We start from the raw sequence: 12,804 nt of genomic DNA on the forward strand, positions 1-12,804 counted from the left end.
AAAACCTCTGAGGCTGAAGTGATTCTCAATGTCTTTTTTAAACCTGAAAATGTTCTAAGAAAATATAACAAAAATCCTCATGTGTCTACCATCCATATTTAATAAATATTAATATTTCCATATTTATTTTTTAAATCTAGTTTATTTAAAAATAAAATAGATACAGGAAATCTATTATACCCTATTTTTTATTATGACCTGATCCAATTTCTCTCTCCCCTTCCACTGAAACTAACTCTATTCTGAAGTTCATATCCCCTTATCAGATGGGCCAAAATTGCATTTGGTACAGTATACCAACATTATTTGAATGTTAGCTTACAAATAATAAGACTGAAAGGGAGTTATTTGACTTTCATCTTCTAAAACTGGGTGTTCTATTGAAAAGCATCCCTTCGTTCAGTAGGAGATGAGTTCGTTTATAGACTAAAAAGATTATGGAAAAACAAGGATATTCTACAGTGAAAAACTGTTACAGTCTGTAGAAAAACTACTAGTTCATTAATGCTGCAAACTGCTCTGCCATCTGAGTAAAACATAAAACACAAAGTATCCTAGCAAGATATATGAAAAAGAATTCATAAACGGTCTTTGACTTAACACCATATTTTTTTAAAAAAAGAAAAACATCTTACCAATGGATCTCCATCATGAAGGCCAATTGTTCCCTAAGTAAATAAAATGTTAAAGTTAAGGATAGTTCTTTGGACGGAAATGTAATAATTTTTTTCAATGAGTATAATGAACCAAGAGCAGCATATTTCAAGATTCTAAAAGCTGACTCAAGAGCATATTCCTTTTGGAAAACCCTAAATTTCAGTAGATTATTTCTCTCAAAGGATTGAAGGGAGATGAAATAGGAGACAGAATAGAAAATACTATACATTTTAAACATGAATTGCCTATGCAAGTGTATTTGTCTAAATCTCTTCATGTGTAAACCCTTTATATAACTAGTTTACTTGAAAATGCAACTTTTATACCTATGTCCTAGTTTTGAACATATGCGAAATCAAGTCATCAAAGGACTTCAAAAGTAATGAGTAATCCTTGCCCTCCACCTATTAAATTATTGTGATTCCTCTACTTTTCACACCTAAAAAGAATCATGCTCTCGGTGGGTGACAATCGGTAGTCAGTTTTGTGGTTAATAAAAATGAATCAATTAAAAAGCACTTACTTCTATTTTGGGTTCTTACATTCAATCCCAATTCTCAGAAACAGAGAAATTCAGGCCACAAATCACTTACGCTAGGTCCTGGAGGGCCAGGGGGGCCAGGTGGTCCTTTTCTCCCAGGGTCACCCTAAGTTATTTGAAAATTGTGACAGGATGGTTATACACATGTCAAAACACAGTGCACAAAGCTGGTGAGACATGAGAGAATAGTATTACTAGAAACCCCTACAGAGCTCAGCCATGCATAGACCTGCACCAAAATCGATGGGAGGCCCATAATCCAATTAGTTTCACAAAACCAGAATAATAAAAGGCGTTCCAGTCTCACTGAGGTAACAAAGCAAGGCAAAGGGAGACACGGGGTAAGAAAGAAAGCAAAGGAAGTCTTCTGAATAGGAGGACAGAGTGATCTGTAGGATCCCTGGATCTACTCTGAAAATAAACTGGTAACTCTCCTTGTTTACCAGTGTACAGTGGAGCCACAACAGCAAATACTGGTGATGTCATCCAGTTAACCATAACACACATGCAGAAAAGGTTTGCACCCAGGAAAGCACCCAGCTTAAAGCTGTGGCATGGAAGGATGATCTCTGCAATGCCTGATCCTCAGTGATGCTGTTCACCTACAATCTATCACCTGGGCTGTCACTGCTATCTCTTGTAAAAAAGAACAGAAGATAAACACAGCTAACTACAAATAAACCAGTCAGATAAAAATGGTTTCCAATTAATCTTAATACCCAAAGTTTACTCCTGGCATATTTTTCTACATAATATTCTATCTTAAGAAGTACAAGCTTCTTACAATTTTTGGCGGGGGAGGGAGTTTTGTTGAGAATATACATAGCAGAATAAGCACCAATTCAAAAACTTCTACATGAACAATGCAGTCACATTACTTACATACTTCTAGTTGTACAATTGTTCTCACTCTCCTTGTCTGAATTGTTCCTTCCCATCGATATCAACTCACTGCCCCCCAAGTTCCTTTTCTAATCTTTCAAGTAACTGCTGTCAACTTGATCCTATAAACATAGTTCTTACAAGAGCGCAATACTCAAGGTAGACATTTTTACCAATTAAGTTAAACTAATATTTGGTTTGGGATCCTGTTGTGGCACTGTAGGATAAAAGCAACTCAAATCCACCAGCTGCTCCTCAAAAAGTCTATATAGAGTCAGTGTGAGTCAGAACTAACTCAATGGCACTTCACAACAACTACAATGTTTAATTTTGGGAAGGGGATATTTTTGGTTTAAAGTTTTAAAGTTTCAAAATTATCTCAGGGCAATAGTTTCAAAGATTCATCCAGTCTCTATGCCTCCACAAAAACCAGATTTGATAAGAATTTGAAATTCTGTTATATATATTCAAGATTCAGAAAATCTCTGATCAAGACATTGCATAGGGATAGGAAGACACCATTCAGTTCTGGTCTAATGGGAAAGGAGACATTTGTTTATAATCACTTCAAATTAATTATTTATCTAGTAATAAGTTTGTCTATCAGTAAACACATCTAGAATAACAGGATGGTGTATATATTTCCTTAAATGAGTTTACAATTACCAACGTTTATATAACTGGAACAGTTTTTAAATACAGATAAAATAGACACTTTTCTCAGCTATTTGTTCTATGAAGTTCAGCTATGCATTGCCTTAAGCTTCGTTGGTTTAATTATAATTTAATAATCCTAATACAAATATGCTATTTTTGTTAAGTGCCATCGAGTCAACTCCAATTTACATAGACCCTGGGTAGGGTTTCTGAGGAGTGTCTGCTGGGTTTGAACCACCAACCTTAAAATTAGCAGTCCAGTGCTTATCCTACAGTGCCAAACCAGAACCTCAACACAAAGATACATGTTAAAAATTGTAAACTATTCAATCTTCATTCAATGCACATAGTCCAATACAACAGACTCTTGTATTAGTCTATGAGTCTATTAAAAAGGATGTGATATTCCCTGACTTGATCACTAAATTTGCATGTTGGGAAGGAAAGCTTAGCTGAAAATTTGGCCGGGGGGGGGCAGAATTTACATTATTCTACAAGAACAAGATAGCATTATTATTCCTGGTCCCCATCAATATGAACTAGAATGAAATTAATCTGTCATTTTCTGATTTGTACAGGAAAGTACACAGTTCATACATACAATGTGCCTCCCCAAGTACCATCTTCTCTTAAATGAGCAAATGTCTAGCAAACTGTCCAATGGTACTCACAATTGGTCCAACTCGGCCAAGTTCTCCAGGGAGTCCTGCTGCTCCAGGGGGACCCTGAAAGTATCAAATGGAAGGTACATAGTGAGTTAGGGATATTTTTACAATCTAACATAAATGTTATTAAATACATTAAGCAGCTTAGAATTATGCATCTGTGCTCACTTTGGTTTCCAGTGAGACAATAACATATTTTTTCAAACTGTAATTACTTAAAATGGAAATTTCTTAAATCAGTCAAATATTTTATTTAGCAGAATAAAGGTGTGGCCATTAGTAGCTACTAAGATCACATATGGGAGCTACTATAAGCATGACTAAACAGAACATTACTTGCAGAATAGGCCTAAGATATGAGAAATAAGCTATTTTTGTGTTGTGTGTGTGTTAAATACCATTGAATCAGATCCAGCTCATAACAATCCTGTAGAGAGTTTCCATGCAGCAGCTGGTGAGTTTGAACTGTCAACCTTAGCAGTCCAGTACTTAAGGACAATGTAAAAATAAATGATTAAACAATACTTACAGGGGGTCCAGGGATACCACGACCCTAAAACACAAAAATAAAATTATTTTATAACATGTAGTGTATATGTGTATAAATACGGATGCACATGCAACTCATTTCCAAAATAAACCATAGATTATACCACTAAATATGAAGAGACTTCAAAAAGCTAATGGAAAATGGAATTGAAAGACAATGGATTTTTTCCATGAAATTTTTGAAGTCTCTCATGTATACATAATGAATGCTCTTTGCTTCTAAAGGAAGTGGAGGCTTATTTCAGTTCCTCTAACATTCCTTTGATGTCTAAGCTTACCAGTCATCCATGCTTGGCCTCCAGAGAACTTACCATCACTCACAAAGAGGCGCTTCACAGTTGTCTCATCAAGGCTGATTCGGTTGTTTTTCTTTTTTGTATTTTTTAAGAAAACTACTGTGATGATTAGTAATCCTACCAAGGTATGTGTCACTTTGGCTAGACCATAATTCCCAGTATTGTGGTCTTGTCCTCCATTTAGTGAACTGATATAACTATCCTATATTTAGCAATTACATATTATAAATACTAACCTCTACATATAAGAGAGTTTCAAAATTGTCATGGAAAAATGAATTAAAAGATAATGGAATTTTTCTACAAACTTTTTGCAGCCTATATATGTGTGTGTTTTGTGGTTGTTGTTGTTAAGTACTGACAAGTCAATAATGACTCATAGTAACCCTGTATTGGGTTTCTGAAGCTGTGAATCTTCTCAAGAGCAGAAAGCTTCATAATTTTCCCACAAAGCTTCTGGTGGTCTTGAGCCACCAATCTCGTGGTTACTTATCTTACAATGAAGTCCTGGTGTAGCTCTATAGGATAAGCACTGAACCACAAGGTCGGCAGTTCAAACTCAACAGCTGCTCCTTGGAAACTCTATACAGGGTCACTATGAGTCGGAACCAACTCAAGGACACTTAACAACCAACAACAACAAGTTATTCTACAAAGCCACTGTGCTCCCCAAACTGCACAGGATCAAAACTTAAAATATTTTAGTCATCTTCATAACCCTAATTTCTAACAGAGGGTTTACTGTATAATAAATGCTAACTAAGTGCTTATGGAACTTAATACTACTAGACATCAGCTAGACATTAGTCACCTAGAACTATCTTTGCTTTCCACAGTCCATATTTTCCCTTTATTTTATCTTATTACTCTTTTCTTTCCTACACTGGCTTAAGATAGCTTTTATTTGTAAATAAAATGTCTGATACCATATTCATGCTAGTTTTTTACGCCAGACTTATTTCTCTAAAATACCCATATATGAAGCATCCAGTGCAAACCCCCTGATGATTATATTACTATATTTTTCTAATTATTTAAGTAGCCAAAACAAGAAAGAAATTCTCATGAACAGTATATTTTAACCATAAGTGGAGATGCTTCAAAGCATCCTTTGAAAAATTACTCATATTTCAACATTTTAATATAGAAATCAATTTGGGAAATAGGTGTCATGCTTGAAAATACTGAAGCAATCAATAAGTAATTTTATTATCAGACACCTAAATGTTTGAAACTATTACTAAATAATAAGAAAAAGCATCTCTGTAAGATGTTGTAATTTCAATTGAGAAATATGGGAGAAAGGCCAGTAAGCTATACACTTCTGAAAATAAGCTTATGATGGAAAAGTTGACAGATGTTGAAATATGGCTAAGAAAACAGTGCAAATGGAGGGGGGTAGGAAAAATAGAGATTAATGGTAAGTACAAAAAAGGAGATGAAGACCAAAATAGAAAGAAAAGGCAGCCTGAGGACCCTGCTCTTTTACACTTAAAAACACAAACTAATCTGCTGCATTGTGCTCTGTGGGGAAAAACTGGCCAGGGAATCAGGTGGTGAAAATACCACGTTGGTTGATATTTCATTACAGATCAAACTACTAGCAAAAAAAGCAGTGGAATGAGATTACCTAAACATTGAATACTTAGATTTACTGTTGCTGTTAAAAAAAAAAAAATGCTTTCTCTTAATGGGGCGGGTCAAATTGTCCATTGGGAAATACCATTTACTAATATACATGTATTTTATAGTATATAGTCAAGTTTCTCCAAAATTTTTCTACTAATAGAAGCACAGTGGGGAAACTTACCATATCAAATAAATCATGAATTCCTTTGTCATGTTTATTATGTAAAAACTGCATTTTAAAATTTTACAAAGACAGAATTTTACCAAAAATAGGAGATTTTCAATTGCTTTAAATTTACGTACTGGAAACCCACGAGATCCCGGCACACCAGGTTCTCCCTAGAAATAAAAAATACTCTCATTATATTTAGCTTTTCGTAGCATAAACATACAATTAGGTAAACTGCATCAATACTGAACCCTTAAAAACACTCCATCTTTGTGTTTTAAAACATGATTTTAGCTGTAAAAGTATATTTCAGCTGTTTTACCATATAATAATTAGCTGATATGCAAATGCTTTAATAAAATTACATTTCAGCAGTGAACATCAAGTGGCTTACTTTCTGTCCCCTTGGTCCAATGGAGCCAGGGGATCCATCAGGTCCTGTTAATCCCTAACAAAACAAGATAAATGATATTAGAACTATGTAGCATGCTTAGGCAAACTGCTAAAAGAGTTATTCCTGTTATTCATTATCTACATTTCTATATTCCTATCATGCTTCTAATTTCTTACAAACTGTATGATAATATATACTTATAATCACACAGTTTGCATAAATACATATATAGAGAGAGAAGAGTCCTGGTGTGGCACTGTAGGATGAACACTGGTCTGCAAGGTGAACTTATGCCAAAAGTTCAGCAGTTCAAACCCACCAGCCACACTTCAGAAACCAGGTCGCTATGTATCAGAACCAACTCGACGTCACTTACCAACAACAATATATACATTAACCAGAAAAAAAGTACGCATGAAAAAAAAATTCCACAAAGAAAAAGTCTGTATACTAATTGGGGTTAGGGTTATAGTTAGGGTTAGCAATTGCCACGGTGTGCATTTTTCTGTGTGCATTCTGAACAGTGGGCTTTTTTCATATTAGCTGTTTTCCTAGAACATATATATATGGAGTCCTGGTGTGATGCTGTGGGTTAATGTACTGGACTGCAAAGTCAGCCGCTCCTCGGAAACCCTATGCAGGGCCGCTATGGGTCTCAACAGACTTGACGGCACTTTAACGACAACATATATATATATTCCAACTCATAGCAGCCCCATGTGTTTCAGAGTTGTTGTTGTTAAGTGAGGTCGAATCCATTCTGACCCATAGCAACCCTGTATAGGGTTTCTGAAGCTGTAAATCTTTACAGGAGCAGAAAGCCTCATCTTTCTCCAGCTGAACCTCTAGTAGTTTCAAACTGATACGCTTGAGGTTAGCAGGCCAACTCGTAAGCACTATGCTAGTAGAAGTACACTAATAGGGTTTTCAATGACTGATATTCCATACATAGACTGCCAGGTCTGTCTTCTGAAGTACCTTTGGAAAGATTTCAACCTCCAACCATTCAGCAGCTAAGCCCATTACCATTTGTACTATCCAGTGGTTTGAGGGTTTATAGTTGTTCCTGCTTTAAAAAAAAAAAAAATGCAATATGACAATTACAATAATCTAATAGCTAAGTGTCATGGGGGCCAATGGTCTTGGATCTGCCATTTACTCAGATTCCTTTATTTGTAAAATAAAAATACTATGTGTCTTTTTAACTACAGGACAATAATGTCTTGAGATTTAATGAAATGTTTCCTCAATAGGAATTAAACACAAATGATCTCATTATTGTCTAAGAGCTAGATACACTTAATGCTCTTTAGCTATCTTCTAGCAATGATAATTGCTTATTAATGAACAGTAACTTTTTAAAATTGAAATTTTACAGAGCATCTTTCTTCATTATCTTCCTAAGTAGAAGTAGCTAGTCAAATACGGATATTCATATGTACTATTACTGTGTGTAAAATCTAAGCCTATAATACAACATATCTATAACTATCATTAAGTCCTAGTGTGGCATTGTAGGATAAGCACTGGGTCACAAGGTCAGTTTGAGCCATAATATCAGTGGTTCAAACCCACCAGCCACTCCTTGAAAACCCTATACAGGGTCGCTATGAGTCAACACTGACTTGATGGTACTTAACAACAACAACAACAATATAACTATCATGGACTCCTAGTGTGGAGCCATAGGATCAGCACTGGACTGTGAACCACAAGGTTGGCAGTTCAAACCCACCAATAACAACATAACTATCATACATATTATATATTTTAAAAAATAAGTAAATAAAAGAACCACCCACATCCACTGCCATAAAATCAATTCTGCATAGAGCTACCCTATATAGGGTTTTATTTTATTGCCTTACAAAATAAAAATACATATATTAAAGCATGATTCATTACATTCTTACCTGATTTTCTATATTTGATAAAGGAGATATTTTTTGCTTCATTTTCTGACAGCTCTAGATGCTGGCACTTACAATGTAATCTACAAGTAATCCTTGCTAAAGATAAATATGTGTGTTTGTACATATATCCATGTGCACACCAATCAAAAATGTTTAAACATTTAAAGATATTACGTCAGAGAAAGATCCCTTGAAAACATGCAAGCTCTATAAAAAAAAATTGACAACCAATATCCAAATTTAATCTCTGATGGTCTGCATCAATATCAATAGAATGCTTTTATGCAATTCATAGAGAAACTACTACCTTGACCACCATTGTTGTTGTTGTTGTTAAGTGCCATTGAGTCAGATCTCACCCATAGCGACCTTATACAGGGTTTCTAAGGAGCAACCATTTGTACATATTAAATCAATTAACTTTCCCCAACAAATGTATATTGTTATTGTTAAGTGCTGACTCATTGAGTGGGTTCCAATTCAAAATAACAATGTTCCTTTCAGATTCTCCCAAGCATCAGCTGATAAACCATTTTAACATGACCAGAAAACCCAGTTCTGTAGTGGAGGTTTAAGATCCTACATTCAGATTCACCTATAAAGAAAAGAGTATTGAAACTTTCCTAATTGCTTAGCTCCACTTGGCTGTTGTGAAGTGCTGTTAAGTCAGTTCTGACACAGTTTCCAAGGAGCAGTTGGTGAGTTTGAACCACTGACCTTGAGATTCAAACTGACTTTGTGGTCCAGTGCTTATCCTACAGCACCACACCAGGTCTCCACTATGGCCAGAGACAAATAGCAAACTCCAATCTAGTTCTATGTTTCATTATACTCAAAGATGTTCATTCTCAATTTAGAGTAAAATTTTAAAATGTCAAATGAATTTAAGTGTGGAGGAAGAAAATTTGCAGCTCCAGAACCTTATAAAATCTCACATGGCTTCAATTCAAACTCCGGAGAATGTGAGACATACTAATATTTACAAATTATGATAAAATATCAGTTATAATATTTTTATTATGTACTGAATTATTCATATCATTCTTCTTAATTGGTAACACAGACACTAAGAATTTTTTCTCCCTGTTCTCTTCAATCATTCATTTAATTAACTTCATTTGTACCCACATGTTGTAGAATTAGCTGGAAAGAATGTGAGTCTACATATCAAGAAATCTTTCAATACCTTGGTGGTGGTGGTGGTTATGTGACACGGAGTCGGTTCCTACTCACACTGACCACACTGTATAGGGTTTCTGAGGCTGTAAATCTTTACGGGAGAGCAGGTAGCCTCATCTCTCTCCCGTGGAACAGTTGGTAGCTTTGAGATTAGCACCTCTATTCCTAACCACTACGCTAGCCACTAAATAACTTTGGGCACTGAGGAAATCACCTGTCCTCATAATTATTTGGTTTCCTCATCTTTGGAAAATCATATTATCCCAACCTACTTTCCAGATTATCATAAAATAATGTTTATGAAAGTGCTTGGGGGGGATGTAAATTAGTATAATTAATTTTTCACTTAATTCTAGGAAATGCCCAAAATACTTGCATATATGTAGATTCCCTACTTTCTTCTCTCCTTCCCCACCCACTCCTTTTTTTCTTTCTTCCTCAGTTCCCTGAACACTAACTCAAATGCCTATCAGCTTCTCCCTGAAGGCCTTTCATCATCAAAATTCTGTAACCTATAAAGCTTACTCATTTATATAGAAAGTAGGATATGCTCTGGACTGCTAACCACAAGATCAGGTCAGTGGTTCATAAAGCACTGCATAGCACAGACAAATCCCCTGATTATGGCACTCCTTAGAGAAATTATGAACTAAAAACCCATCTTTTTACTCCTTCTCAAAATAAAGGATCTGTCTTAAACTAAAGACTGAAATACCTGGAAATAAAATCACAATTTTTCAGGTAATTTTTCCCATTTAGAAAAGTCTTCAGTTTTTGAAATTGCATGAAGTGGTAACTTGGAGGATAACTTAAGGGCTGCCTACTGTAATTTATGATAAACAGATTCCATATCTTACTTCACTTTGTATCTCACTAACAAAGTCAAAGACTGGTTTACAGCGGTACCTCGATAAGTATTCTTGAAATATATGTAGAATGGAGAAGTTTAAAGCCCTGAAGTCATTTTACTCTGCAAAAATATTGCTTGGTGTTAGGTCTACCATATAATTTAGCATTTGAGCTTCCCTTGGATTGGGGTTGGGGGTATCTGTATGTGAAGGGTAAATTAAGGAGAAATTGCTGGTTCTGAATCTTAAGCAGCCCTAGTCATTTTATTTTTATCAATGATGCCAGCCAGGAAAATAGGTGAAAGGCAGGAAAACTAGTGTCTGAATTTCTTGATGTGTTCTGCCCATTTCCCTATTCCTGTCCCATTTCTATGCACCCTAACTTACTTCTCCCTAAACATACTTTTCTTCACCTTCCTTGGGATTTGATAGAACTCTGCCCCTTTATGTGCATGCAGATTCTTTTCTACAAGAATTCAGTGGTATCAGTGAACACTCAAGAACAAAGACTACCTGCTCCAAGTCTCAGTCCCAGAGAAAGTCAGAAGGACCGGACACTCAACATTCCCTTCACCCCCGTACCCCTAGCACCTACAATGAGAATAACCAATATGAACTGGGAGCTTCAACTCTGGAGGACAGGAACTTGGTGTCCACCATGGTTTCTGAGAAGAGGAAATGCTATTGCTGCTTGTCACCACAATCAAAGGCCCCTTTGCAAAAGCTCCCTGCCAATGGGACAAGGACAAGTGCCACCATTCAAGAGAGAGGTATCTACAGCGACCATCTTCCTGCCAGCCCTCACACACAGTCTCTAGCACACAAGCGTACTCACGTCGGCACCCGGCGTACCAGGCTTGCCCGGAGCTCCCGGCTTTCCTGGTTCTCCAGTCAAACCCTGACAGAAGAAGCAGAGACACAGAGAGAAAAATGGTCAGAAACGAAATCCTTCTGACTCATGAGTTGCGAGGCACAAGGAAAGAAGGAAGTGGTGTGCAAAAGCGACAATCAACTTACCGGGGGACCGGGAGGACCCTTTGGACCTCGATCACCCTGGAGCAAAAGGAGAAAAGGCAAGAGCAGTCATTGAGTGGGAGATGCTTGGGACACTCCTCCACCACCACCACCCCAGATTTCTCCCTTTCCCTCCCTTTCTCCCCATGTCCTGCCATTTGAGAACTCTTCAGGTGCGGCAGATGAGGGGCGTTTTAGACCAATCAGATCATGTCTATTTCCCTTCCCCACAAATTTCCTTGCAGCTAGAATCTAACTGGGTTCACACAAGTCCAATCCTGCCTTTTCTGGGGGCATCTTGTTAAGTTCCCTAAAGTTGGTTTAGACTCATAGTGATTCCGAGACTTTTTCAATCTTTGCCAAGAGCAAAATGCCTCATCACGCTCTCTGAGAGTAACTGGTGTGTGCTGTAGAGTGGTTTCTACTCATAGTGACCCTAATAGGGTTTCCGAGGCTGTAAATCTTTACTGGAGCAGAAAGCCTCATCTTTCTTCTAGGAGCAGCTAGGAGATTCGAACTGCTGACTGTGCGGTTAGCAACACAAAGTAACCCACTACAAAGCAACTCGCTGAAAAAACTAGCTGAGCCGCTGGACAAAGGCGTGGGAAAGGGGAGGACCTGGAGATAGAAACTCACATCAATGCCATCGATGCCCGGAACTCCAGGGGGCCCTGGTGGGCCTGGGGGACCCTGCACGCCCGGGGGTCCTCTCTAGCAAGAACAGCAAACACGGGTTAATGGAGCAAGTTGGTAAAACGGCACCTGGTTGTCCTGAGATCCCACCTCCACATTGTATCGTTTCCTCCCTGTGTAGATAGGCTCCGTTTTTGAAACACGGATTCTAAACTCATCTCAAGAAGGATCATTTTAGCTCCTCGATATTCTGAAGGAGACTAAACCCTGGGGATTCGAGCTGGGGGAGGGAGTCGCAAGACATCACTTCCAAAGGGTGCTGGTGAAAAGGGATTCAAAATTAAAATGGAGCTTGATTTCTTCATTAATTGTTGTTAAGTGCCTTAAATCTTAGCGACCTGTATAGGGTTGACCTGTACAGAGTATCCAAGGAGCAGCTGGTGAGCTTGAGCCACCGATCTTGCAGTTCAAAGGGCTTTTCAGTCTGGTGCATTAACTTTCAGTGCCACACCAGAAGTCTTCATTAATTTGAGCCAAAATGGAAGAGCCAAGAATAGAGAGGGCTCAGCACCAGATCGGTTACAGTGTCGTTTTGTAAATCTTTCTGTCCAGTAGAATCTAAGGGAATAGTCCTGTAGTAAAAGGTTTTGAAAGGGCAGATCGGGATAACTGTGAAAACCAGAGCCTGGCCTCATTTCAGATTTACCTGCAGTGACACTTTGAGTCTTTGCACCTTGCTTCAAAAAAAAAAAAAAAAAAACCCCCCCCGGACACCAAA

General features: G+C 37.4%; 1 protein-coding gene across 1 annotated transcript in view; it reads right to left on the reverse strand.

Moving 5' to 3' along the window:
• Positions 1 to 12,804, reverse strand: part of COL9A1 (collagen, type IX, alpha 1) — a 105,371-nt gene that overhangs the window by 65,159 nt on the left and 27,408 nt on the right. Inside the window, exons 8-16 of the mRNA XM_006835747.1 lie at positions 12,030 to 12,104; positions 11,397 to 11,432; positions 11,215 to 11,277; positions 6,440 to 6,493; positions 6,180 to 6,215; positions 3,932 to 3,955; positions 3,409 to 3,462; positions 1,251 to 1,304; positions 636 to 668 (exon numbers count right to left, since the gene is read on the reverse strand). Of these exons, the coding sequence (XP_006835810.1) occupies positions 636 to 668; positions 1,251 to 1,304; positions 3,409 to 3,462; positions 3,932 to 3,955; positions 6,180 to 6,215; positions 6,440 to 6,493; positions 11,215 to 11,277; positions 11,397 to 11,432; positions 12,030 to 12,104 (429 nt within the window). The remainder of the gene's footprint in view (positions 1 to 635; positions 669 to 1,250; positions 1,305 to 3,408; positions 3,463 to 3,931; positions 3,956 to 6,179; positions 6,216 to 6,439; positions 6,494 to 11,214; positions 11,278 to 11,396; positions 11,433 to 12,029; positions 12,105 to 12,804) is intronic.

The sequence above is a fragment of the Chrysochloris asiatica genome, unplaced genomic scaffold, assembly GCF_000296735.1.
Source record: "Chrysochloris asiatica unplaced genomic scaffold, ChrAsi1.0 scaffold00019, whole genome shotgun sequence".
Lineage (NCBI taxonomy): Eukaryota > Metazoa > Chordata > Mammalia > Afrosoricida > Chrysochloridae > Chrysochloris > Chrysochloris asiatica.